Source organism: Natrix helvetica (assembly GCF_964273705.1).
Source record: "Natrix helvetica genome assembly, chromosome: 2".
Lineage (NCBI taxonomy): Eukaryota > Metazoa > Chordata > Lepidosauria > Squamata > Natricidae > Natrix > Natrix helvetica.
The window spans coordinates 72,872,388-72,898,507 of NC_138552.1; the positions used below are offsets into that span (position 1 = coordinate 72,872,388).

Below are 26,120 nucleotides of genomic sequence, written 5' to 3' on the forward strand. Positions count from 1 at the left end.
AGTGAATCCAGGAAAGACAAAGGCTCTTTTGATAAGAGATCCATATTTCTGACTAGTGTAGGTTAGGTTTGTTCTCCTTGTGGTAAAGGTGGTTAAAATCTAGTTTTGCCTCTGGAGATTCAAATCCCTCTCTCTCTATATTAAGTAGCTTATCCTGGAGTGTCAGATGTAATAATATCACAAAAACCCCAATCGCTTACTCCGCTGTTAAACTAATGAGGTACATAAGACTGCAACAACATGGTTCAAACATTCAAGTTACCAGTTATAATATAGCCATGATCAAATTAAACACGATTAAGAAACAAAACCTGGCATTATTTTGTATTCCTATTACTATGCTGCTTTATCTTGCAGACTCTGAGTGGCATTCAATCATTACAAAAGCAAGCAATAACTAATATCTATCAGCAAGCCAGATCTTAACAAAACCCTCAAAGATCTTGTCATAACCCTGCAAAAAACCCAGCAAGAGATAACCAATGTTTGTGAGTTATTTCTGATCCTTGGCTCATTTCCAGGTACAAATCAAGTGGTGTTGCTACTTATCTGTAAAGGCAGGATAAGAAGCTAAAAGCCAGATATAATCTGTCCCTTCAGTAAGGTTTCTATTTAAAAGTCTCCTAGGAAGCAGAGAGATAACTGGGGTGGGCAGCATGGAAAACAAAAACACTAAACATGTATCTGCATAGATACTAATGTGCTGGGCCTCTAAAATACTGGTGTAAGAATGAGAAACACGGGCTTATGTTCCTTCAAATAATCACCTCTGCATTCATATCTGATTGATAGATCTTCACAAAGCCTTGAGAACTTTGCAAGACAAAAGGCTGGTAGGAAAAGTGCCCCTTGAGTGCTCACACCACTTGATATGGATCCCTTGTTCCTTCTATCCCCAAGACTGATAGCCATTATTTCCTCCCCGGTTTTTCTTCAGTTCCTCCTTATATCCAGCAAAAGCTTCAACTATGATGTGTTGGAATGTCTCCATGTGTCTCTTGGTATGCTGATTTCCTATTACTTCATGAGGCCTATAGCAAGTGCATTAAATGTGATAGCAAGTTGCCTCCTACAGACATAAATTCTCCTGGTCTCCTTTGTCCGGGAGAACAACTATTGCAAAGGGGAAAGATCTTTCAGCCACAGGACAACCTCCCTCAATTACTGGTGTGACTCCAGTTCCAATCATTCAAGGACATTTGAGATTATGGCACAACTTCCATCTGCCTAGCTTCTGGCTCCAAGTTACAGTATATCCAATCACTACCAAAATCAATTCCTTTGGCTCTGTAGTGCTAGCTAGTGTAGTGCTATGGAGTATAGAAGCAGCTGGATGCTGCTGCTTTATGGTTGTATTTTTTTTAAGAATTCCAAGCTATACTGGAAATTATTTCAAGAGTGGAATATAAATACTTAATAGAGATAGTACAGCAGTAAAATGCAATTGATTTTGTTGCTGCATTTTTAATAGTAGGGTTGTAAATGTCTCAGAAATGACTTGGCAAGAAAAAAAAAAGACTTTAGCTTCTACATGAATACAAGCAACTGTCGTCTATTCATTAACATGCCCTCACCTTTTTCAGTCATATGAGGTCCCAATAATTTAAAAAAATGTTTCTGATATATGGAAAACCCCATTGAACAGCTCTGCATAAGGAATGATGCCTTACTAATTAGGACTTAGATGATTTTTATAAAAGTTAAGAAATGTTCACTCTTTCTCACTTTGGAAGGAGACAATCTAATAGAAATAAAAATGCATGAGTCAAATGTTGACCCATTCCATGAAGTGGAGTGTGTTGCTCTGATGGAAAAAGGTGATCATTTGTCAATTCTTCTTTCTCCCCACAACTCTGGGGGGGGGGGGGGGGAATGTTCCTTCAGACATTTGTAGAATTTATTAATTTTTATTTATTCAATTTCTATAGCCACCCAACTCAACCAAGTGACTCTCCAACTAAAAAACAGAGATCACAAAATAATCATAGACCTGGAAGGTATTTTGGAGGTGGTCTAGTCCAATCCTCTGCATCTGGATTGCAGAAATCCAAATACCATCCTGGATGATGGCTGCCCAATCTTTTCTTGAAACCCCCCAGTGATGGGACTTCCATAAAGGGGTAGACTCTTTCAATCTTAGATAATTCACTGTTAGGAAATCTCTCCGTAGTTCATATTTGGCTCATCCTCTATAAAGCTTTCATCCATTCTTTCTTGTCTTAACCTTGAATGTTGTAAAAAATAAATCTGCACCCTTTTCCTTATGACTGAATCTCTTCGTGGGAAGATTACTATCATGTATTTCCCCCTATTGTGGTACTCACACAAAAATATTTGATATCCCAGCATAAAATTCATTTCCTACTTTTGTCAAATTAGGTTTTCAGAGTGGAGATTGGCAGCAAATATTGCATCCCTATAAGAATGTTTTGCTTCAGGAAATCACCCTGATCATCAACAAGGTCATATTCATTTATTAAACTAGAACAAATACATAAATAAGCAATATCAAAATATAAGCTTCCAGTTGTCTGCTGTGGTGATGGGCAAGCAAGGCACAAAACTGTCATCATACATATTATATTTACATGTAAAGCAGGTAACATCATTGCTGCTTTTAAACTCACCACAATACATACAATCCAAACTGCTCTTACAATACTATAATTTCTTTAATTTTCTCCAAAGCAAGGATAGGAATGATACAAAACATATTTCTTGTAAAGCAGCTGGTTTCCTTTTCCCATCTGACAATTCATTTCCCAAATGAAAGTAATTACAGTTTAGAAAAGATCTGTTACTTGTCTTGATGTTTTTTATCTTTATCAGTATGGCCACTATAGCAAAAGCAATTATCACTTAGACTTATATAGTGCCCCATAGAAGTTTACAGCACACTCTGGGTGGTTAACAATGTCATCTTATTGTCCCCAATAATCTGTGTCATTTTATCTAACTGGAAGGCTAAAAGGATGAACGGCTGAGTCAAGCTTGATTCCCATCAGGATTGAAATCCAGGCTGTAGGCAGAGTTTGCCTGTGGTACTGCATTCTAACCACTGCACCACCAGGGCTCCTGGTACTTAGGCACTGTGCAAAGGTTTTTCAGTAAAAGGGCTACATTCTTTCATGTTCTGGGTATAGGATTCACAGAATGGATCTGACTGGCCTCTGCTTATTATGTGTTTTATTATGCATTTTAGAGTGTGTGTGTGTATGTGTGTGTTACAAAATGCTTTCACAATGCTTATTTTACACTCTCAGTGGTGTTAAAGTAAGATTGAGGGAGAAACAATTTAATGGCAGAAGAGGCAAAAAGAAAAGCAGCAAAAAAAGAAGCAGCAGCTCAAGCTCCTCCAATGTTCAATTATGATTTCTTATAACAAGAGGAGAAACAATAGCATGAGTGGCCACTGAAGATGGGTGAAGCCCTTTTGCCCTTAGCCGAGGAGATGTACTAGCTCTGCTTTCCTCTAATATGATGGGGCTCTGCCCAAATCGTTAGTGATTTTGTGATGCTGTAACCTCTTTAAAGACAATAATTTGGCAGAGGAAGTACTACACATGCGGAAATAAATGTAAAAGATGAAACAACAATTGTTGAAGAAAAAAATATGAAATGGGGAGTTAGCCTTATAAACAAAAGGAATAAGGTAAGTGAAAGAAAGCACAGGAGTCAGGAAAAGAATGAGAAACAATGAATACCTTAAAATCAGATATAGGATACCATACCTGTTGCTATTTAACTTATTAAATAAAAAAGTTATCCTAACAACAGAACGTTTAAGCAAATTTAGTTCTTGAAGAAAACAGAATCATAAGATTTGTGAAAACTGTTTCCAGATGCCATGAACTCCACACACAGCAAAAATGTCCAACCAATCATTTAGGAAGAAATGAAATGATGCCTAAAAGCTTTGTTTTGAAGAAATCGTTTAGATCCCTGTAGTTTTCAGTTTAAGTTTTGAATGTACTATGTGAGTAAATCCAGATCTTCATCTTCCAAGCCACTTAAATTTGTTTCATCATCTTTCTCAAATACATCTTTTCTGTTATTCTGTCTTTCATGGTTTTGGGAAGGCTTTTGCTCAGTATGCTGCAGATTTGTCTGAATCCTATGAAAAAAGAAAGACAATAATATTTGTCAGACTTTATTATTGGTAGGAAAAGAAAAGGAACTTTTATGCATTCCCCCATGTGGCACAAATCTAATGTAAGAATGGACAGACTGTAACCTAGAGCTTGGTGGGGCAGACAGAGCAAAGTAATGTCTCAGGTTGGCTAAGGAGACATGCCCATACAAGCATAACATTTTTCTACCTAGAGTGTTCATGTACAAGGCAGCACTTCACCAGTGACACCAGAGATACGATCTGCTTCTATAATGACACTGCCAAAATCTAAAACTGTTTAGTGTTTCACATCGCAAAACCGTCCATAATTTTAGCTGTCAGCTATTGGTAGAAATACACCATATATTTTTGTGAATATGTGTATATCTCACCAAAGGAGAGAAAATATTATTATTAAATGCTATTTTAAAGTTTAAAGTTTAAACTTCTAAATGATAAATTGCTGATTATTTAATGGTTTAGAGAAACAATACTTAACAATATTTATCTCAAACTAGAAATGCGAATGATTTGAAGAATTACAGAGACACTGAAGGGGAGCTACAACAGATCTGGACAAGGAACCCCATGAAATGGAAAATATCACAGGCCTGGGGGGGGGGTTAAAAGAAAAAAAAACCCTCTTTGTACTCAGGTACTGACCTTTCTATTTGCTCTTCTCTTGAACACACAGTCCAGTTCATTAAACTTGTTCTTAAATTAAGTCATCTAGAACTGGATAGGGTATTCCACATTTGAACTAATATTGATTGGAATGGAATTGTTAGTTTTGATAACCCATCAAACTTCCTTTAATTTTCTTCTTTTAGTAGCTGTTGTTTCACAACGTGTTTGTGGTCGATTAAGATACCCTGATCCTTTTCTACCATACTATTCTCAGGCAAGATCTTCTAATCTGATACTTATGTCTATTTTTTTTCCTAACCTGAACACAAAATTTTAATTTACGTACCTCTCTTTTTATTAATTTCAGTACAATATACTCGCCTCTTAGAATTCTTTTGAATATTAATTCTGCCTTCTTTGGTGTCAACTACCATTCTTAGCTTTGAGTTTTATGGAATCTCTTTATATTCATAGCAAGATCATATATGCTGAACATCACAAACTAGAAGTAAAAGTCTCAGGGCATTCTATGTTAAGCCTACTACCATATGTTCACATACAGCCATTGATTATTATATTTGCTTAAAACAGTAACATCCAAACAATATTTTGTCATCTTGTTTATACTATAAAGCCATCATGTTTTCAGCATCAGATGTAAGACTGGTCCACATAATTTTTAATATAGGTATGTATGTACAGAATGCATGTATAAAATATATTTTACTAAAATCAGAGATTACAAACTTCAAATCAAAATGATATCATACACTCAACTTTCACTACATTTGCACTGGCCTCTACTTCCACTCCAAGCAGAAGGGAAAGTCCCATGTGTAGGAGTACATACCCAGTTTACAAGGGGTTTCTCTCCTCAGCTTGAACAAAAAAGGTATGAAACCCAGATCAAATGACTCTGGCAGCACATAACACTGTACAGAAAGTCCTTGCTTAACTGTAATAATTGGGACCAAAATTTCCATTACTAAGTGATGTGGTGATGTCATGTGATCAGATTGTTTAGCAATAGTAATCCCAGCAGTCCCTTTTCCCATAGTTAAGTGAGAATCGTGAGTCATTAAGTGAGGACCTTGCACGATGACTTGCTGCCAGCTCCCACAGATGAAATGTCCTGGCTTCTAACCCAATGTCCCCACCTCTGGTGACAAAATCTTAAACAGGCCATCTCTTAATGACCTCATAGGACAGGCAGAATTATTAGGTATCATAATATAATTGTTAAATAATTTTATGGAGTTACAGGAAATCTTACGGAATCACGATGTCTTCCTTCTTTCCACACTTAGCACACAGCTCTAGTTCGCAGGCACATGACTTGCAGATAATATGGTAAGAATCCTTTACAGTCTTTTGCAGACATTTTATGCTATTAAGAGAAAAAGAAAGCTGAATTAAAATATTTCATATGGCTCTTTGACACAAAGCAACCTGTGAAATCATAAATAGAACTTTTCCAAGTATCATATACTTAACCAATGTATCTTTGAGATGGTATGGCAATTTATTTCTATTTATGCAGTTGGCAAAAACTGGTAGCACCTGATCATACTTTACCATATACATGATGTTTAAAGTAACCAGCAATAATCTTAAACCATACATTCAATCTGTGCATAAAAATATCTATCTGCAATTAATCTTCATTAGTTCTAAGTATTTTAAAAACACCAACAACAACAATTTTCAAATACAGAGATGTACAAAATCAATGGCTAGGCCTTCAAATGAACTTATATCTATGCACATGTACAAACATTGTTCAATCTTCTTATTAAATAATTTTCATCATACATTGTAAAGTAATCTCTTACAGAGTAAATTGAACTCAAGAAAAAAAGAATTTTGAAATTACTTCCAAATGTGGATTAGATTATAGATATGGATTTCACAATACCAGGACATATATGTTTTAGATTCTAGTCTAGTGTTTCTTTCATTAACATTTTTGTCCATTTCTCTGGCCATATTTACCATTTGATAGAAAATACTTAATTTCTGAAATATCTATGAAACTAAAACTGTAAACTGACAGTTTTAAATATTTAGTAGCAGTTGCCAACCAGTCCCTCTATGGTTTTTTTTAGCAACAACTATATCAGGCATATTCATAAACTGCCAGAGCTGATCATAGAGCTTTTATTTTTCTGGCCAGCAGATAATCCTATTCATAAGTGATTCTGTGTCTTGATTGAAAAGAATCCAAGGGAAGCTAGGAGTAAGAAGAATTTGAGGCCAATCTGTTTAAAGGCCTTGCCAAGCATGTTGCAGGAGGAACATGTGTAGCAAATACAAGTAGTCCCTGCCTTGCCAGATTTCTTTTTTAGCTTGCCAAGAACCATTAATGCAACTCTGAGTAATTTTCACACTACTTTGTTGGTAGTATTTTAAAAAATATCCCTAATGAAGTGCAGACGCTTCTTAAAGTTATGTTCTTCTTTGTTCTATGTACAGGATTGAATTAAGACACAATGCTTGTTTTGAACACTTCCCTTCCACTGGAAAATAAGAGACTTGAATAATACTGATAAGACATTTTAAACAGAGTTAAGCTCAAAGGTTATTTACAATTCCTTTGCATGAATCACCTAGTGATGCACTTGGCAGAAATGCATGTTACAAAACCTAGATATATTTTTTAATTTTAAAAAAACCCTCTAAAAATCTTAGAACAAACAAGGGTCACAGAAAAACTATCCTTAAAGCTGCAAAAAAATGGCTTCCTTTGTTATCATGGAAAGGACTGATCACCTCCCACTGTTTTTGTGGTTAAAATCATAGTCTCCTGAGGTTGCTTCTCAACTGCCCCTAAAAAATGGAAGAATCACTGTTACTTATTGATAAACTGTAGGCTTGTGGAAGTTGAAGAGGCATTTTCATACTTAAACTATTTACCTACTTTAGGTTAAGGAAGACTTGTATGGCTCTGGCTTAATTACAATTTTTAGTATGCAAGGAGGGTTTTATGCTAATCTTTCCTTGGTGCACCTTGTTATTTAGTAATGAAGCTTCAAAAAATACGTAACAATGCATATTTTTTGTATAGTTGATTCTTAAAGTATTTTTGCTCCCTTAAGAAAGGGGTGGTTGGGCTCTACACAGTCTGATCTGCCCTCTCTTAGGCCACAACTGATTAAAAGTTTCTATATCTCCTGGACTGGCCCTATGGCTTTTAATATATTACAATAACAATTTACTCACCATTTCTTAGCCTGTGTTAATGGTTTATACTTGTTGAATTTTACCCGCCATTCCAGGACCTCCTTACAGTGTTGACAGAGCCCTTCATGGTGTTTTGCATTGATTTTCTATGAGAAAAAGTTGAAAAATCAAATTTAATGATACACATTCATCCTTCAAATCAGTAACAATTCAATTTTAGTTTGGTTGGTTTTTTTAAATACTTAGTAAGTTTACTACTGCTAGACATAAACTACAAAACATGTATTTCCTACCCCATAATTTTTGTTACAGCATATCAGCAGTCTATCATTCCTGTCGAGCCTTCTTGTTAAGCATTAACTCATGCAAAGGACAGGCACGAGGAATCATGTTTAAATTCAGAGTTTGATTTTCTGGATTGTTTTGAGAAAGCTACCTAGTAAGATTTTAGAGCAAGAATTAATTTATTATTTGACTTTATCATCTTTAGGTCAACATGGTAAGAAATAAATTCAGTTTTATGAGACCGTTAATAAAATAAAGTTATTTTGAAACTGAGGTTTCTCTCCCCCTGCCACTTTTATATGGTTTCGTCCAAAAGCAAGCCTAGGTATAATAATCTATCTATATAAAAGTGAAATACCATTCACACATCATCACAAAATCTCCAGAACTGTAAAGCCTACAAACGTGAAATTTGGCTCATATGTTCCTCTTGGCATCTGCTCACTAAGAAAGGATTTTTTGAAATAACCATCAGAAAAACTCTTTTCCAATTGCCATTTGGGCGTGGGCATGGGCATGGCCAGCATGTGACTCATCCGGCCTGCGGGCTGGGAGTTTAGACATTCTACTCCTCCTCCCCACCTGAAAAACGCTCTGATGCTAAGGCGTTAGATTGAGGGATAGAAGAGGATAATATAGGAGAGGCCTCTGTGGGGCAAGCCTGAGGGAGAGAAGGGGATAGAAGAGGATCAATGGGGCCAGCCTGAGGAAAGAAGGGGGATTAGACAAGAGAGACTTCTGTGGGGCAAGCCTGAGGGAGAGAAGGAGAGGCCGATCATAACTACTCATTAATTTTCAGTGTCGATATTAGTAAGTGTCGATTTATCAAGCCCGATCACATAGTTTCGTAGCGGAGCACAGGTATCCAGCTAGTTACTAGATATATCTGAAGTAATTATGTGGATTATAGCCAAAGGACTTGGTACTTCTGAACCAGAATTTCTAAGTCAGATTTCTGAGTTTATACATAGATGCTTATCTTATGCCATTTTATAGTCCATTTCTGAAAATACCCTCAGATTGAATTTAAAGAAGGTCATATGGCATGGGAGTTTACTTTTTAAAAAGCTTGAACATTCACATTTGCCTTAAAAGCACAATATTAGGTCTAATTTTTTTGTATGGCATGTAGAAAGAACGTTGGTCATACCTGAACGTGTCTTTTCAGGGGAAGAGAGGGAGTGGTCACGTGTGGGTATTCTCAAAGCCTGATTGGTCCAAAGACTGAGAGCAAACTTCTTAAATACTCCTGCCTTCCATTCCTGCCCAGTTTCCTCGAAGGCAAACAACAGAACTGAAACAACACAACACAACCCTGGGCCCACCCCACTTCAACAGGGCAGGTTGTGACTACTCCCTCTCTTCCCCTGAAAAGACACGTTCAGGTAAGACCAACATTCTTTTTCTAGTGGAAGAGAGGGAATGGTCATGTGTGGGACATACCCAAGCTCGGTCCCAGGGAGGGAAAATCAACAACTACGGCCCAAGGGGAGAATCGGCCACCACCCTCTGCAGGATCCTCTGACCGAATGATGCCTCCGCCAAGGCAAACGAATCCAGCCAGTAATGTCGGATGAAGGGGGTCGGAGATGCCCAAGTAGCTGCCCGACAAATGTCCTCAAAGGGAGCCCTAGTGGCCCATGCTGCCATGGTCACGGCACTCCTAGTGGAATGGACAGTTATCCCGAGGGAACGGGATGACCCGCCGCCCCACAGGTCTCCAGGATGGCCTGTCGCAGCCAAGGGTCGCCAACGACAACCTGGCCCCCAAAGGCCCAGGTTGGAAGGAGACAAATAATGCCTCCGACTTGCAAATCCCCGCGGTCCGTCGGAGATAAATGCGCAGGGCGTGACGCACGTCCAAACGGTGCCAGAGCCTCTCCCTATCACAAGACAGGCCCAGACAAAAGTCAGGCAGGATGACCTCCTGCACCATGTGAAAAGGGGTGTTTACCTTTGGGAGAAAAGTAGGGTCAAGATGAAGAACCACCCTATTCTGGTGAAAATGGCAAAGGTTATCTTTGGATGAAAGGGCGCCTAGCTCTGAAATACGCCAGGCCAAGGTAATCGCCACTAGAAAAACCACTTTAAGGGACAAAAGTCTCAGATGAACAGACCTGAGAGGCTCGAAGGGGGAACCCGTCAATGCCTGGAGTTCCAGGGGCAGACACCATATAGGGAACCTATGAATGGGTGTAGGCCTGAGATTAGCCACCCCCTTTAGAAAACGCTTGATCAGTGGAACTTGAGGGAGAGAGGAAGACCCCCCGCCCCCCAAGACCGAAGACAGGGCTGCCACTTGTCTGCGCAGAATGTTTACAGCCAGACCCCCATTCAGTCCTTTCTGCAGAAAGTCCAGGACATTGGGAATATCGCCCCTTCAGGGGAAAAGCCAAGCGGGGTGCACCACTTGACGAAAGCCGACCAGGTGGAGTTGTAAATCTGGGTCGTTGATGGACGCCTTGAAGTCTTGATGGTGCATATGACGCTGGAGAACAGGCTGGCCACCCTCAAGAGTCGCTGTTCAAGAGCCAGGCGGTCAGATGGAGCCACTGAGGCTCAGGTGAAGCAGGACCCCCTGCCGCAGGACTACCTCCTCCTGCGGAATCTGCCACGGCGGGGCCGCAGATAGCTGGACTAGATCCCCGAACCTGGGCCTCCTGGGCCAATAAGGAGCCACCACGATGACTAATGCCTTCTCCACCACCACCTTCCTGAGGGTCCCCGGAATCAGGGGGATGGGGGGGAAGGCATAGAGAAGGCCCATAGGCCACCTGCTCTGGATATCTGGAGGAGTGGGAACCTTTGTCCCGTTGGGCAATGCCCCGTGAGATAGCTGTCACAATAAGCCTTTTGATCCCTTCAGGGAAGTTCTCCAAGTCATCCATGTCCTTATGAGAGCTAGGACCTCGTGGTGCCAATCTACGGGTTGAATGATGAGCCCCAGAGGGGAAGGGCCCACAGAGCTATCCTTCCCTGAGCCTGGGGAAACCGAGGGGAAAGCATGCCCCCTCCATCAAGAATAGCTACGGGATCTAGCTGGGGAGGCTGAGGGAGAAGAATGGCTGAACCCCTTAGGGGAGGAACGAGCCGAAGCAGGCCTGAGTGGTGACCTGGATCTGCTGGTGGAAGTAGGCCCAGCTGACTTAGCCTGTTGCTCAGCCCTGGCAAAAGTCTTTTCTAGGGCCTTGTGCCTCCTGGCCTCCTCCCTCGTAGTAGACCTCAAGGGCCGATGAGAGGTCAAGGGCCTGGCTGGGGGGGCTCCCTGGGCCCAGGTACCTGCCCCAGCCCTTCATCCTCCACCAAAGGGCCCTCTGCCTGGCCCTGATGGATTTCCGAGCTCTCCTCCATTGCCCCACCTACGTGTCCTGAAGCCCGGGCCGATGGAAAGCAAGCCTCTGTCGGTCCCGCTGGAACCTGGGCCCCCAGTGTGACTGGCAGACAAGGGCCGATCCTTCCGGCCTAGGCCTCTTCAAAATGGCCGCACGGTTCAAGGCCTAGCTCCGCACATGTGGTGCCAACAAAAATGGCCGCCGGGTCAGGCAGCTCGCTGGCGCCGGAACACTGGGTGCTGCGGAAGGCCTTGCAGCCCCACCAGGAGCTCCAGAGTGAAAAGGCGGCCTCGTAAGAGTTCTGGGGGACCCGCGGCACTAGCGCGCACTCCCCAAGCCACTCGCGCCTCGCCGATTTAGTGCCAAACGTGGCAGCCGCCTGAATGCTCCTTATGGCGCTCCCAAAGGCCCGGCTCTCCTCAGCTGCAGCTGGGAGGCGCGGACTCACTCACCAGCCGCCCCTAGGAGTATGGCACCCCGCAGTCCCGGGGATCGGGCAAAGACTCCTGGCCCACGGAGGGGAGGAAGAGCACCCCATGGGGCCCTCCCCGCCCGCCCAAGGCAGAAAGGACTGTCCCTTTGGGCTGCAGCTGCAATTTGGAATTTGTTTAAATTTAAAGTCTCCAATTTAGCCAAATTAACAATTCAATTGAAACGAAAAAAAGACACTTTCCTACCTAACAACCAATCTCAAACAGTGCTTGGACCAAGAGACTGAGAGGAAACTGGGCAGGAATGGAAGGCAGGAGTATTTAAGAAGTTTACTCTCAGTCTTTGGACCAATCAGGCTTTGAGAATACCCACACGTGACCACTCCCTCTCTTCCACTGGAAAACTGTAATGACCATTAGCTTATTCGGTGCTTTACCTTTTTATAATCAGCCCAATTCCACTGCAATAAAAGAGATTTGTATAATTCAGAACCTGGCGGCTATTCTAATTTTAAAATCAAGAGGTTTATACAAAAGTGTAAGCTTTCTTTGCCCAAAATAATCTTCAGTCAAGATTAACAGGTAATTTTTAAATTATAGATGTTGAATTTGTTAGTAACTAACGATGTATTTATTCAAATAGCAATATGTTTACAACACTATTTCAAGAAATCATAAATCATCAAGCTTCCCTTGATGGCCTAAACTATCTCAAGTGGAACAAGCGACACAGAACAACACTCTTCCTATTGTGATTTTTTTATAGTACTATCTAATCAAACTTGTGAATCTATATCAAAAGCATTCTTTTCAGAACATTATGACTTTCATTACGATTTTTCTTTAATTTCCCCCCTTTCACCATAGTTGTTCAAAAGATTCTTTTTTTCTTTAAATTTTCCACTTCTGGCTCCTGAAGACAATGTTGGTAATTCTGGTGATCAACAACGTGCAATAAAAAAGTAATCTTTGAACTTAACCTGCTGATTTAGATATGACGTTAGAGTTCGATTGATAGCATGTTGTCTCCAAAGAAAGGCAGAGCTTTGCCCACATTGGAGTCCAAGTGTTATCTCTACGATCAATACTACTTCTGAATTATTGAAACTTATAGCAATTAAGAATCTTCTGAGGATTGAAGCTCATCATATTTCAGATACAGAAATACACATTTTCTTCAATGGAAAATTAAAGTGTGGGGTTGTTTGTGTTTAAAAATTCTTCTTACGATTTTTGTGAGCAATCAAGCATACACAAATCTAATGCTGTATACAAATGATAAAATCATATTATCCAAGAGAGTGTCCCTTTTTCAGACATTAAGAGTCATTAGTACTAATAAACCCAACCCACCAAATCATTGTGTGCGTGACTGTGCATCATACAATAAAAAACTACCTCATCTGGTGCCCTTCAGATTCTTGGAACTGTAATTCCCAGCACGCCTAGTCAGTATGGCTGAGGAAGCCACCTCAGAGCACTCCCCCTTCTCTCTTGAACTAAATAAGTTACTCTTATTTTTTTCCAAGAAGATACCAGATCATCATTTGGATCTATACCAGGGAAGGGCAATGAGTAGTTGTTGAGCCACCGAAAGCATTCAGCTTAATTTAATGCAGTCCTTGGCCTAATTTCAAAAGCTTTCTGTAAGACATCAGCCAACTCTCTTCCATTTAAGCATGAAGAAAGCAATGAAAAGACAGACAGAAGTATAGAAAAATATATTACCGTACCTTGTCCCTACCTTCCACATAGTTCCCACAGATTACCTGAAGAGAAATGTGTGTGTTAATGAATATCCCTTCCTGCTTTAATTTAAGAAAAAAGTGAAGGCAGTGGCAGAAGTGACAAAAAAAATCCTTACATTAACTATTAAATTATATAAATTGCTGAATACATTAGTAATCCTATCGGCAATTTGTTGGCAGACATTTACTCAAGCCCAAAGTAGGATTTATTCTACTCCACTCCTTGTTTTGAGAGCGAAAGAGGAGTAATACTTTTCAGATCTCGTTGATACAAAAAGCACAGAACAAATGCAAAGGATATTAACTTGGATTCAAGGTACATGCTTATTTTATTACATTTGTTACATTTATATATCTGCCATCTCACATATATATAGCTCTGGGAAGCGGACACAATCACTATCATCTTAAGAGAAAAGGGGCAAATTAAACTGCAGAACTGAAGAGGGCATCCTGTTGTTCAGCATCTCAATTGTCTGCTCTCCTTAGAGACTGCCCATCCTGCCTTATCGATCTGTCCTTCTTGCAGACGGATAAACACTTGTGAACTGAAACAAAAAACCCTACTTCTTTTTCATCATCTTTAAACTTTTCTCTGCTCTGGGCCCAATAGCTTATTGCTGGGCAACAAATAGCTTTATGTGGCAGAAATAATTGTTTAACAATGTAGTTAGGAATATAACCTCTGCTCCGATGCTTACAGAAAAAAAAAACTAAAGTTAAAGTTTATTTAGGAAACAGCATGATCACAGAAAAACCCGAAGAGACAGTCTAGTGTAGTGGTGAAGAAACCAGGAGACAGTAAATTCTAGTCCCATCTTAGGCACAAAACCAGTAGGGCCCCTCTGACTGAGCCCTAGAAAGAAAGCAATGGCAAGCCACTTGTGAAATTATTCTAAGAAAACTGCAGGGCCAGTTTGTCCAGGCAGGAGGGAGGGAGGAAGGAAACGAAACCTTACGTTCCTGAATTCTATCTACATCTAAGGGCCTATGGTGGACTGTCCTCTATTATGAAGAGATAGCGAGAGCAATGAGTCCCTGAACTGCGTAAGTCTGAATTAGAAGAGACTGAACTGAGTGAAGAGGGAAATTATGAAACTCCTCAGAATGATTAGGAAGTATGTTCCATAGGGATATGCAACGTGAGTCTTTTAGGCAAGGAAAGCAGAAAAAATGCTTTAACAGTCCCACTGTTAGCTATCTCTATATCTATTGATAATAACACACAATAGCTTTATATGTGCAGAAAGTCAGTGAATAGCAGGTGAACTGCTAAAAAACCAAGTGACATTTGATTTGAACATGTGTGGTCTGAATTCCAAATCAACACATTTGTTTCATCTGCGTATCTGTTATTATGAACCAAAAGCTATGGCTGTGCAAAGCATTCGAAACACATGCTTTGCAAAGTGTAGTAGAAAATAGCAAAACACATCTATTTGATATCATAAAAGCAGCCCTGTCCTGTGGAAGGCTTTGAAATTTTTCATTTGTCTATATATGTATGCATACGTTTCTGCTAGCACTGCCAGATAAGATGTGCTTATACAGAGAAATGTGAACACAGTCAGATGTACTTCAAGCCTTGTATTATTGCAGTAAACTCTCTTTCAGGTGGCCCTGGAAGACTAATTGAAAAACGCAATTGGTACAAAATGTATCACCTGCTGATACCATAGCTACAGGATGATTCAACTATTTTGAGAGTGCTGCCCTGACTTCCCATAAGTTTCTAAGTTCAATTCAAGATGCTGATTTCAATCTATTGAGCTTTATAGAGTAAAGTCCAAAGCTAAATTTTGTAGAGATAATTTTTATTGTTCTGTGTAGTTGTTACATCCTCATATGGTACAGACTGACGCTGTGTGTATAGCCAGAATAGTTTTAATTGCAAGACCATGTTTTCTATATATATGCACCAGCTATTACCTTGTGACACATGACAACTTTCCAAACTGTGACCTTTGTTTCACAAACATATATGTTCACAAATGGCAACATTCTCAAGAATATTGGTAATGGCTGTTCTTATAACTCTAAGTAGGTTGCGAGGTTAAATTGCATAATATCAGCTTGATTTGCATTCATACGTTAAGTATCCTGCATTATAAAATGCATAAACCACGTTAGTCACCTTTTGAAAAGTGGTTAAAATGTGCCTTTTTTTTTACAAGCCTCTAGAGCAGTTTTTCTCAACTGGGGGAATTCTGGGAGTTGAAGTCCGGACATCTTCAAGTTGCCAAGGTTGAGAAACACTGCTCTAGAGACTAACAATTACATTTTGTTTCCAAGCTGATTGGTGGTGGAGTATTTTAATTATTACCAGAGAATAACAAGACTCATGTTTGTGGTTTTTATTATTTGATGTGTGTATAATCATGAGTAAGTGGATTAAAATCTCTATAGCACTTCCAAGGAGGAAGCTATGTAGCATGGAATTCCCCAACATTTTCAGCTTTGCAGAGTGGCGGGGTGGAGCGAGGGAGAAGAGGGGGTGGCTCTGCGTGTGCAGCTCCATTTGCGCGAGCAGCAGGCCCGCATATCTGCCATTCACACAAATGGAGTTCAGGTGTACATACTTGCCCGCTTGCTCGTGCAAGTGAGGATACATGTACACGTGCACTCGCCGTCCATTTCTGCAGCCTGGTTCTAATCTCATGGCCCCCTAGTGGATGAATTTCAAACATGACCCAGAGGGTTGCCAGACTCAAGGACATATGTTACAAAACATAGTGTATTTGCCTTATTATTGCATGATTTTGGTCTTCTTTCGTAAAAATAATTCCCATTGATCCGAGTGGCACCATGTGAATTTACCAGTCAGTTAAGAATTTCAACTAAGTCCAAACCCAACATCTTATTCAAGACAATTGTGGTAAGAGAAACAGATGACAAAATTAAGAAACGCATAGAATTTTTCTCACTTATGTATTATAGTATAATTAAGGTAATGAATATGAGTACAACATTTGAAAGGCAGAAGTCTAATATTCAGGTGATAGTACTTTTATCCAAAATGTGAACTGCAGACGTAAATGACAGGGGCCACTTAAGTGCTTCAAGCCTTGGTCTCTCAGAGTTGACAATACTGAAATAAATTAAACACTGACAGCTTCCCATATTATTTCAAATGCATCCTAAGTATTCAGAGGTTAATCCTTTTTTTGTGGGGGGAGGGCAAGCCAGTAAACTTTTAATGATAATAAAATTTAAAGTTATCTATAGGAACCTGCAGCCATGATATCTGTCAAACTTTTAAACAGCCTACATCAATTTGATGGATGCCCTAGACCAGGGGTGTCCAAACTTGCAACTTTAAGACTTGTGGACTTCAACTCCCAGAATTCCCCAGCCGGGGCTGGGGAATTCTGGGAGTTGAAGTCCACAAGTCTTAAAGTTGCCAAGTTTGGACACCCCTGCCCTAGACAATTAAGGATGGTTTATAAATCAAAAACAGCAAAATTATTTAAAACGTTGTGATATGTCATATGACAGCAATGTGACATCGTGAGTTTGACACCCGTGATCGACATCATCCTGAATAAAGGTAGCTATACAAATTTATTAAATTATTGAATCAAATCTGTGAATGATATCACTGATTTCCCCACTAAATGTTTCAGGATGAAGACATCTACCCCTAATTTACTTAAAAAAGGAAAACATGTGTAGGTAAGTCTATCACTCTTCTTTCTCTAAAAAGTGTTTTGTATTAATTTATGTATTAAAAATAACAGAATATACCAGTGATGGCAAACCTGTGGCACGTGGAGCCATTTGTCAGGGCACGCGAGGCGCTGCCCTGTCAGCTGGCCAGCACGCATGCGCACGCTGGCCAGCTGAGTTCACCATTTTTAAAAGCCATTTTTCGCCCTCCCCAGACTCCAGAGGCTTTATTGGAGCCTGGGGAGGGCGAAAAGAGCCTCCCCCGCCCCCCGGAGGCCCCCCGGAGGCTTCAGGGATCTTCCGGAGGCTTCCCTGACGCCTTCGGAGTGCTCAAAACGACCCTTCGAGCAAACCGGAAGCATGTAAAAATGGGGGGGGGTCGCGCCTGTTGTGTGCACTTGCGCACTGGAGGGTCGCACATTGCATTATGGGTGCGGCACGCCCACACACGACCCACCTGCGCTCCCCCCCACTTGTGGCACGCGAGCCAAAAAAGGTTCGCCATCGCTGCAATATACTATTTTATGTATTTCTGGGAGTACATTAGCATCATTGACAATTTTAATACTTTTGGGAGATCATCAGCATGCTTCAAAAGACATGAAAGAAATCTACGATATTTGGAGTTGGAAAAATCTATAGAATCACCAGGTTTACTGGTTAATTTCAAAAAACTCAGTTAAGGGTTTTTACCCGCTTACTAAAGGGCAGAATGAGGCATCCAATAAATTAAAACTATAAATGTTTTAAATATTTAGGAAACAATGTTGTTAATAATATTAACAAATTATTTAAAAATAATATTCCTATTTTGGAAAAAAATAAAAATAAATGAAAAGACGGCACAAAAATATTTAAATATACTGGGTCAAATTGTATTAACTGTATTCAAATGATGACACCAACCCCCTCTCCACCTGAAAAGAACTCTGTTCCAACTGCCAGTTGCCTCACATTCCGTTACCTCAGTTCCACTTCTTCACTCAGGAGAGGCCTGGGGCTCCTTAGAGTTTCGTAGCGAAGCACGGGTATCCAGCTAGTGGACTATAAGATCACAATTGACAAAGGAAATGTTTCTTGCTAAATAGTCAAGCCTGTAATATCTGAATATATGGAATGCAAAAAGGCATGCCCAATGTATGCAGTTCTAAACCGATTGCATACTTTTTCCAACAGCTATTTAAATGTCAATCATGCAACTTGTCAAACCAGAATCTATAGAAAGGCCAAAATGCATTATTTAATTGCAACAAAACAAGAAATATGGCAATTATAAAACAAAACTATGATTCATACTGTAGATTTTCATGGCTGCTATTTATAAGATTTCCAGGCAATGCCATGTGAGACAATGAATAAAAGCTGATGTTGCATTAGCTATGACTCGTTTCCTGTTTGACATTTAACTCCTAATCCAGTTTTGTTTTACCTGTATCTGGAAGCTAGGTTTGCCACTAGTCCTTGACTTACACAACCATTCATTTAGTGACTGTTTGAAGTTACAACAGTACTGAAAAAAAATGACTTATGAAAACTTTTCACACTTATGACCATTGCAGTATCCCTATAGTCATGTGAGCAAAAAGCTTGGCAACTAACACTTATTTATGACAATATCACTGTCCCAGAGTCCCAGAGTCATGGGATCACCATTTGCAACCTTCCTAGATGGCTTCTCACAAGCAAAGTCAATGGAGGAAGCCAGATTCACTTAATAACCATGACTCACTTAACATTGCAATGATTTGATTAACAGTCATAGCAAAGATTGTAAAATTGGGTGTGACTCACTTAACAACTATCTTAGCAATGGAAATTTTGGACTCAATTATGATCAGGTATTCAATTGGTTTTACACATACACACTTGATTTTCACACTCAAAGGAATCAATACTACATGTGTTAATTTCATTCTCCCATTACTGTGTCTATTCTCCTTTTTAAGATTTTAATGTTCACAGGGATGAAGAATGATAACTATTTCCACTCTAATGGTAGAAGCTACAGGATAAATTTACTGATTTCTCAAATTTTAAAAGTTAAGAAATTTGATGAATATATATATATAATCTCATACTATCAAGACAAGCCAATATAAATAGTAATATATAACGCTCCAATAACATACCATGCACAATACTACAAGACATTGTAAAGATCAGAGTAAGATAATACAGATTTTTCCATCTGAGGTAAAAAAAAGCCCTGATTTTGTTTTTTGTTTTTTAAATAAACTGGACCAGCCATTATTACTCTTTTTGACCTTGAAACATTTCATATAGTTAAGAAAGAAAAAGAAGAAGAAGATGGATAAGAGAGTTGCTATAAAAGCTGTATATCCTCCAATTTTAGAGTTATCTGTGGGATCGGATCCTTAATGCTCTTTGAGCTTGACAACATCAGCACTCATACTGATGTTCCCTAGTTTGTAATGAAATGTCTGCAAGGAAACAACCAAGCTCAGAGAGCACTAAGGACCCCACAGTTCAATCCTGAACTACCAGTTTTCTCTTTAAAGTTTTCTATCACACTCACAATACCAAATAAGATCAACTCCCCCCATCTCCCCACCCTCCCAAAAATTCCAAGCAAGGAGCAAGAGGTCTCTTCATGTGGTATCTTCATAGCTGACAAAACTTCAGTAAGATTGAGAAAGCAAGAAATATACAGGGTTCAATAAAGTATCTTTAATATCAGCTTTTGAACCTTCATTTACAGAGGATTCATTTAAGATGAATCTGTTTGAAGGATCAAATACACTTTTTCTCAAATCTCTAATCACTTAGGCCAGAGGTGTCAAACTTGATTTCATTGAGGGCTGCACCAGGGTTGTGTTTGATTTTTTTGGGGGGGAGGGGGGCATGGCAAGCTCGATGTCACTCATCAAGGCTCCGTTTTCGGCCACAAGGGCCTCCTGCAAGCATAAACAGAGCCTGGGAGACTGCGCGGTCCTCCCAAGTTCCATTTTCGTTGGCAGAGGAACTGCAGGCTGATCCTTTGCTGTTTCCAGGGTGGCTCCACGGGCCAAATTTAAGCATCTGGCGGGTCTGATCTGGCCCACGGGCCTTGAGTTTGACACCCCGGACTTAGGCGGAGCTACTGGTTGCAAGATATGCAGTCAATGGATCTGTTTAAGACTGCTGCTATCTGCTCTCTTCCTTTGCTTTTCTAACCTCTCCTCAATCACTCACCTATATTCACCCTGACAAAAGGATTAAGGTTGTTCCATTAATTACGACATCTTTATGTTGAAAAATAACACTTTGCCTATATGTGTGCTTATCCCTGTCTGGGCGTATATGTACATAAGAGAAGAGTACAAATAAAATAGGATATGAAGGAAGATATCAGGCAGACACATATGCAAAGGAGATGCCATGATTTGACTGATACTCCAAAAGGAAAAAAATCTATATCAGAAATGATTATGATTCTCTATGAAGCCACAAGCCAAATTCCTATTTTTTCTAAAAGTCAAGAATAGTGTAAGAAGTTAACATCTGCATCAGGCTATTTTCAAAACATCTGACTATCACATGAGCATGCAACAGAAGTCATACTCTGTTCCTTAGCAGGACAGAAAGGATAATATTCAAGCCATGCATCTATTTATAAACGGAATTTCTCCAATGGAATTTGAAGAAGTAAGCATTTCTTTCTCCAAGTAATTTCCCATTCATTCCCAAAATATATTCTGGACTGTTACCATGTCTCAAAAGCAGACCTACCGGGATGTAGAATTAAGGGAAATGAAGACCCACTGGGAAACCAAATCAACTAATATGATACCAGGTTTCACCCAAAGTCCAGTTATGATACATGAGACAGGAATTCAGGGTAGCATGCTAGATTATGTATACTATAGTTTAAGTCATTATTTGTATTATTATCAGTTTGGTCTGATCTAGTTTAGTCTGGAAACACTAAGCAGAGATGAAAATTATTTCTACACAATGCATCCATAGTATCAAATCAATATCTTATTATTCTCCTGCTCTGTTCCCCGTACAGTAGACCTTAAGAGTAAAAGTGACACGAATTTGGACTGAGTTGAAATGGTTTAACCACTAAAATATGCAAACATGTGGAGAAACAGACTAATTAAGGACTTAGATAATCACACATCAGTTTGTTTTTCTAACACTATCATTTAGTACACAGCAATTTTGAGCAACAGATGGTCAGGACTTTTTAAACGATAGCCATAATTCTGGGTCCGCCATACCCTTCTTGAACTATTATTTACAACTATTTGCCACAGGAAAATAACCCACTGCAAATACACGAGGAAAAATATGTGAATTGTATCATTAGAAAGATGCAAGAACAGAAAATTTAAAAATAAACATTAGAAGCAGGGCATAGTAGTGCCATATCACTGACTCATAGGAGGAAACTGAAATGTAAATAGGCCAACTGTGACTAATAAAGTATATTTCACAATGACTCTCCTCTTTATCTTTTAAAATATTTGTTCCGTATCGGTGACTGTATTTTCTTTGAGATTTATAGATGCATTTCACTGCCTTTCTATAATTATACAAAGTAAAAACAACAACACAAGCATTTCCTTTAAATGTTTCCAGTGCACAAATCATTTATTTATTTTAAGGACTGAAAATCCAATGCAATAAAGGTGAATAAGGAATTATTTATACATTAGCGTACAGCTATTTTTGAATTGTGCTTAGGTATACATTTGTTCTGTAATTAAACTACCTATTTTATTTGCCATAGGTTATGACACTCCACCTTTGTTACTTGTTAAACACAAAGCTAAAACTGGCTCTTCCAGTATTAATACTCTTTAGGAGTATGACCAAACTGGGCTATTGTTTCCAGTGCACAAATATTTGTTTCTCTAAAGTGCAGCGATCATGCGCATCTGTATGCAGTAGTGAATAATAAACAGAAAAAAACCCACATTATTATTGGCTACTACATTCTTGCTCAAATAAAGCATTTTTGGAAAAAGGGACAGAATATCTTTTAATGGACTTTAACATACATTCAAGATCAGCAAATTACATAAAAGTGGGCATCAATAACGTAACACCTATATTCCTCTATCATTTTCAGAATGTGATACAGCTTTATAAATTATGCAAAATAAAGATACAATAACACAATTTTTGCTATTGCAGTATAAATAGCTGACTTTAGAATAATCTAGGGAAGCTGAATGATGTCAGATGTAGGACAGATAAACACATACCGTACTTCTGACATTACATAATTGAAACTGCCTACCATAAAATACAGCAGCTTTAAATTGATTAGACAGACTCACCAAAGAAATAATATTTACTGCTTTCAAAATCAAAAGCATGTGGTGTATTCTAGTTATTATGGATCAGCAGCAAAGGGTTCTTGAATTCATAACTTATTTTCAGACTTCCTATAGGCATCTAGTCTATAGGAAATGGAAAGCAGAATTTGGTAATAGGCAGGTGTTTGCCCTGATGGAAAAAGCAGTTAATTTGTAACAAGAAAGCCAATTTTCATCTAATAGCTACAGTTATATTGCACAATACTTTAAGGGACTGTGTAACAGATTCTGGATATAGCAGTTGTACACATCCTAGTTATGCACGCCCTCATTCATCTACCTCAGTTAACCATTTTCATTCTAAATACAGAACAGACCAATCCAATTAGGCTTTAAAAAGTCCTCTGCTAAGGAGAGCAGGATGGGAAAGCAAGCAAACAAACTTTATTTCTAGTTGGAACAAAAGCAATGGTACTTGTTCATATACTGATATAGAATGCACATGTATATATATATATATGCTTTATGGCATCTATATTCTAATTCTCCTGAATCCAGTTTGTTTCCTTTAACAGCGATGAATATATTGTCAGGGTGCTTGTTAACAAATACAAAGGCTGGGTTCACAGCCATACTTCTTTGTAACATCTTGAAGGGGACTTCACTATCTAATCTAATCTCACAATACATTCTCAGCCTCTTATCCTACAACAGATAATGATACGCTTGAGCAGAGCCCAACTCCTGGCAGAACTACCTTGCAACAGAAGCAATTTGCCTTTTTTTCTAGGATACTCTTTCTACGTCCTACTCTAACTAAGAGCCCACATATTTCTTATCATCTCTTATACAAGTAGGAACCAGTTCTGATTTCTCTGCGCACATAAGGTCATCCAAATGCTGCTACCTGCTATTTTATAGTCATTTTTTATTCTTCCATTTCTACTGAAAACCAGTAAGACTTAAAAAAAAAAGATTGGCACTCCAACCTCCTTATTTCTGATTAAAATTCAGTGTGTCTAAGAATTGCTTTAATTCACATGACTGTCAATGACAGGGAAGTTATATTTCTCAGGCCTAATACATAAACTAAAAATATTTATCTTTTCCTATTAAACTAAAAATTGTCTAGAATTAGATGCTAGAAAGAAATATATAGTAAGTACCATATTTTTCGGAGTATAAGACGCTCTGGAGTATAAGATACACCTACCTTTTTTTGGGAGCAAAACAAGAAAAAAAATTCTATCTCTGCCTACCAGCATCCATTGGCATTCATCTGGCTAGAGTCCTTGCAGCAAACAGCAAACAGCCTGGTCAACCTCAGCACGTTATCGCTGCCTGATTCAGCACAAGCAGCTGATTGGTGGTTGAATCGGCCTCCCGGAATACCGCCAATCAGCTATTCCAGGCTGCGCGGGTCACAGAACCCGTCGCCTCCTCCTCACGTTGTGTTTTCAGCCTCCGCAAGCTCCATTTTAGACCCATTCCAGGCTGCTGGGATCGCCTCCGCACATCGCTGCTGATTGCTGCCTCCGCACATTGTGTTTTTGGCATCCATGTGTTGTGATTTTGGCCTCCACATGCCCCATTTTTGGCGTCCATGAGTCACATTTTCAGCCAGTTCCAGGTGTGGGTGATTGGCAGCGATGTGCTGTGACGATCCCTGCAGCCTTGAACATGTCTAAAATGGCGCGTGTAGAGGCCGAAAATGTAATGCGTGGAGACCGAAAACGCCTGAATGGTGGGGACGGCAGGTAGGTGGGGCTTCAACAACATTCAGTGTATAAGATGCACCACAATTTTAACCCACTATTTTGGGGGGACACCCACGTGTCTTATACTCCAAAAAGCATGGTAGTCATTACTTTTGAGAAATTTAATTTGAAAATAGCTAACACTTGCAAATGAACTTAGCTATTGCAAAGTTTAATGGTTTACATTTGTACAGATTCTATAGTCATATTTGTGTTTTATTCCCCACAAATGTTATTCATTACTTAGAAAAGTAACATTTTATGCCTGAAATTTTAGGCCCTTAAGATTAACAAATAAGCCTCCCGATCAGGGTCAGGGGCTTTCTTGAAAGCATTCTTCTACCATCCCCAAAACATCTCCAGGATTTGAAGAGAACTTTTTTTACATGATATTCTTCCTAATATAAACTTTCTTACTGTTCCAGGTTTCTACAGGCCATTCAATTTTAATTTGATATTTATAGTATTTGTACCATTCTGCCATTATGAATTTATATTGGATCAGATCCAGATTATATCCACTGAACCTATGTCCTTTCAAATGTACCAGGGGTTAAATTATTAGTGCACTTTTGACTTTAATACTGCTTAAATCTGACTAATCCAGACTGAATCTGACATTGTTTTTATCCCTTTATCATTATAGGAAGTTGCTCTGATTTGGTAAACAAAAACATAGACTTTACAATTATGATTTTGCAAAGGTGGTTATTTTGTTGATGTGTACTTATTTAATATGCTTTGATTCCTTTCTAAAGGATGGCCAATTAGTGGCTTAAGTAAGTGCATAATTCGATTTTTTAGTGAAACAACTTCCTCCCATTTTCTGCATACTATAAATTAGTAAGGGTCACCATTCTACCAACCACACCCAAATTCTATCTTTAAGCTTAATGCAGCATCTTTCTTTAACTCTAGCATATTTCTGTAAGTGGTGGTTAAAGTAAGGAGTATTTAAAGTGTATTCAAAAAACGCTGCTCTGCCATCTTAATGAAGGTACGTGCGTGCCCTAAAACAGAAAATTACCAGGTGCTATCAAAGATTTCTAGCAGCTGCTTAGGGCACACACATTCTCACTCTTAAATAACTACACGAAAACCTCCTAATTATTTTCAAAAAGTGCTGAAACTCCAAGTTCTTTTGCAGTCCACGCTCCTAGAGAGGGGAAATCCCCTTACTGTTTCAACTAGTTTGGACAGGGGTGGGCAACTATGACAACTTTACGCCCTGTGGACAAGCCGGCGCAGGAATTCTGGGAGTTGAAGTCCACAGGTCATAAAGTTGCCACAAACTGCCCACCTCTGAGTTTGGGGTTTGCGCATCTAAATTAAAAACAAACAAACTAGTAGGGATCAAAAAGATTTGATCGACTCACGAAGAGATCTGCCGAACTGAGACCGAAAGGAAGGGGGGGACTTCAGAAACCCGGCCTCATACCTTGCGTTGGGCGCTGGAGTCGTACTTGTCATTCCTGAAGCCTTGAGCGTTCTGGTGCCGTTGAGCTCGCGTCCGGGATACGTTCCCTCTCTGCGAACTCATCTTCCATGCTTCTCCCCTCGCCCGGAAGCAAACAGGCTCCTCACATCCGGCGAAGAGGTTTGTTGAAGCGCCTCAGGTTACCTCCAGCGGCAGAGCGGCTGCTATTGGCTTCAATGAAGAAGATCCCGCCTTCCTGCCAGGAAATCTGACGAGCACGCAGCCGAGAGATGTAA

The 26,120-nt window shown here is 39.5% G+C and overlaps 1 protein-coding gene across 1 annotated transcript; it reads right to left on the bottom strand.

The window, feature by feature from the left end:
* Window positions 1–2,456: 2,456 nt before the first annotated feature.
* LOC309388131 (uncharacterized protein C9orf85 homolog) lies at window positions 2,457–26,095 on the bottom strand. Its single transcript, XM_081945172.1, has 4 exons — window positions 25,846–26,095; window positions 7,958–8,064; window positions 6,012–6,125; window positions 2,457–4,114 (listed from the first exon to the last, which is right to left on the bottom strand). Exons 1-4 carry the CDS (start codon window positions 25,945–25,947, stop codon window positions 3,973–3,975), a joined length of 465 nt encoding a protein of 154 aa, XP_081801298.1. The 5' UTR covers window positions 25,948–26,095; the 3' UTR covers window positions 2,457–3,972.
* Between the last annotated feature and the right edge of the window lie 25 nt (window positions 26,096–26,120).

Coding starts and splice junctions, on each gene's coding strand:
- LOC309388131 (XM_081945172.1), bottom strand. CDS start 25,947: ATGAGTTCGCAGAGAGGGAACGTATCCCGGACGCGAGCTCAACGGCAC. Junction 6,126..7,957: donor TTAACACAGGCTAAGAAATG/GTGAGTAAATTG, acceptor TTCTCTTAATAG/CATAAAATGTCTGCAAAAGA. Junction 4,115..6,011: donor AAGGAAGACATCGTGATTCC/GTAAGATTTCCT, acceptor CTTTTTTCATAG/GATTCAGACAAATCTGCAGC.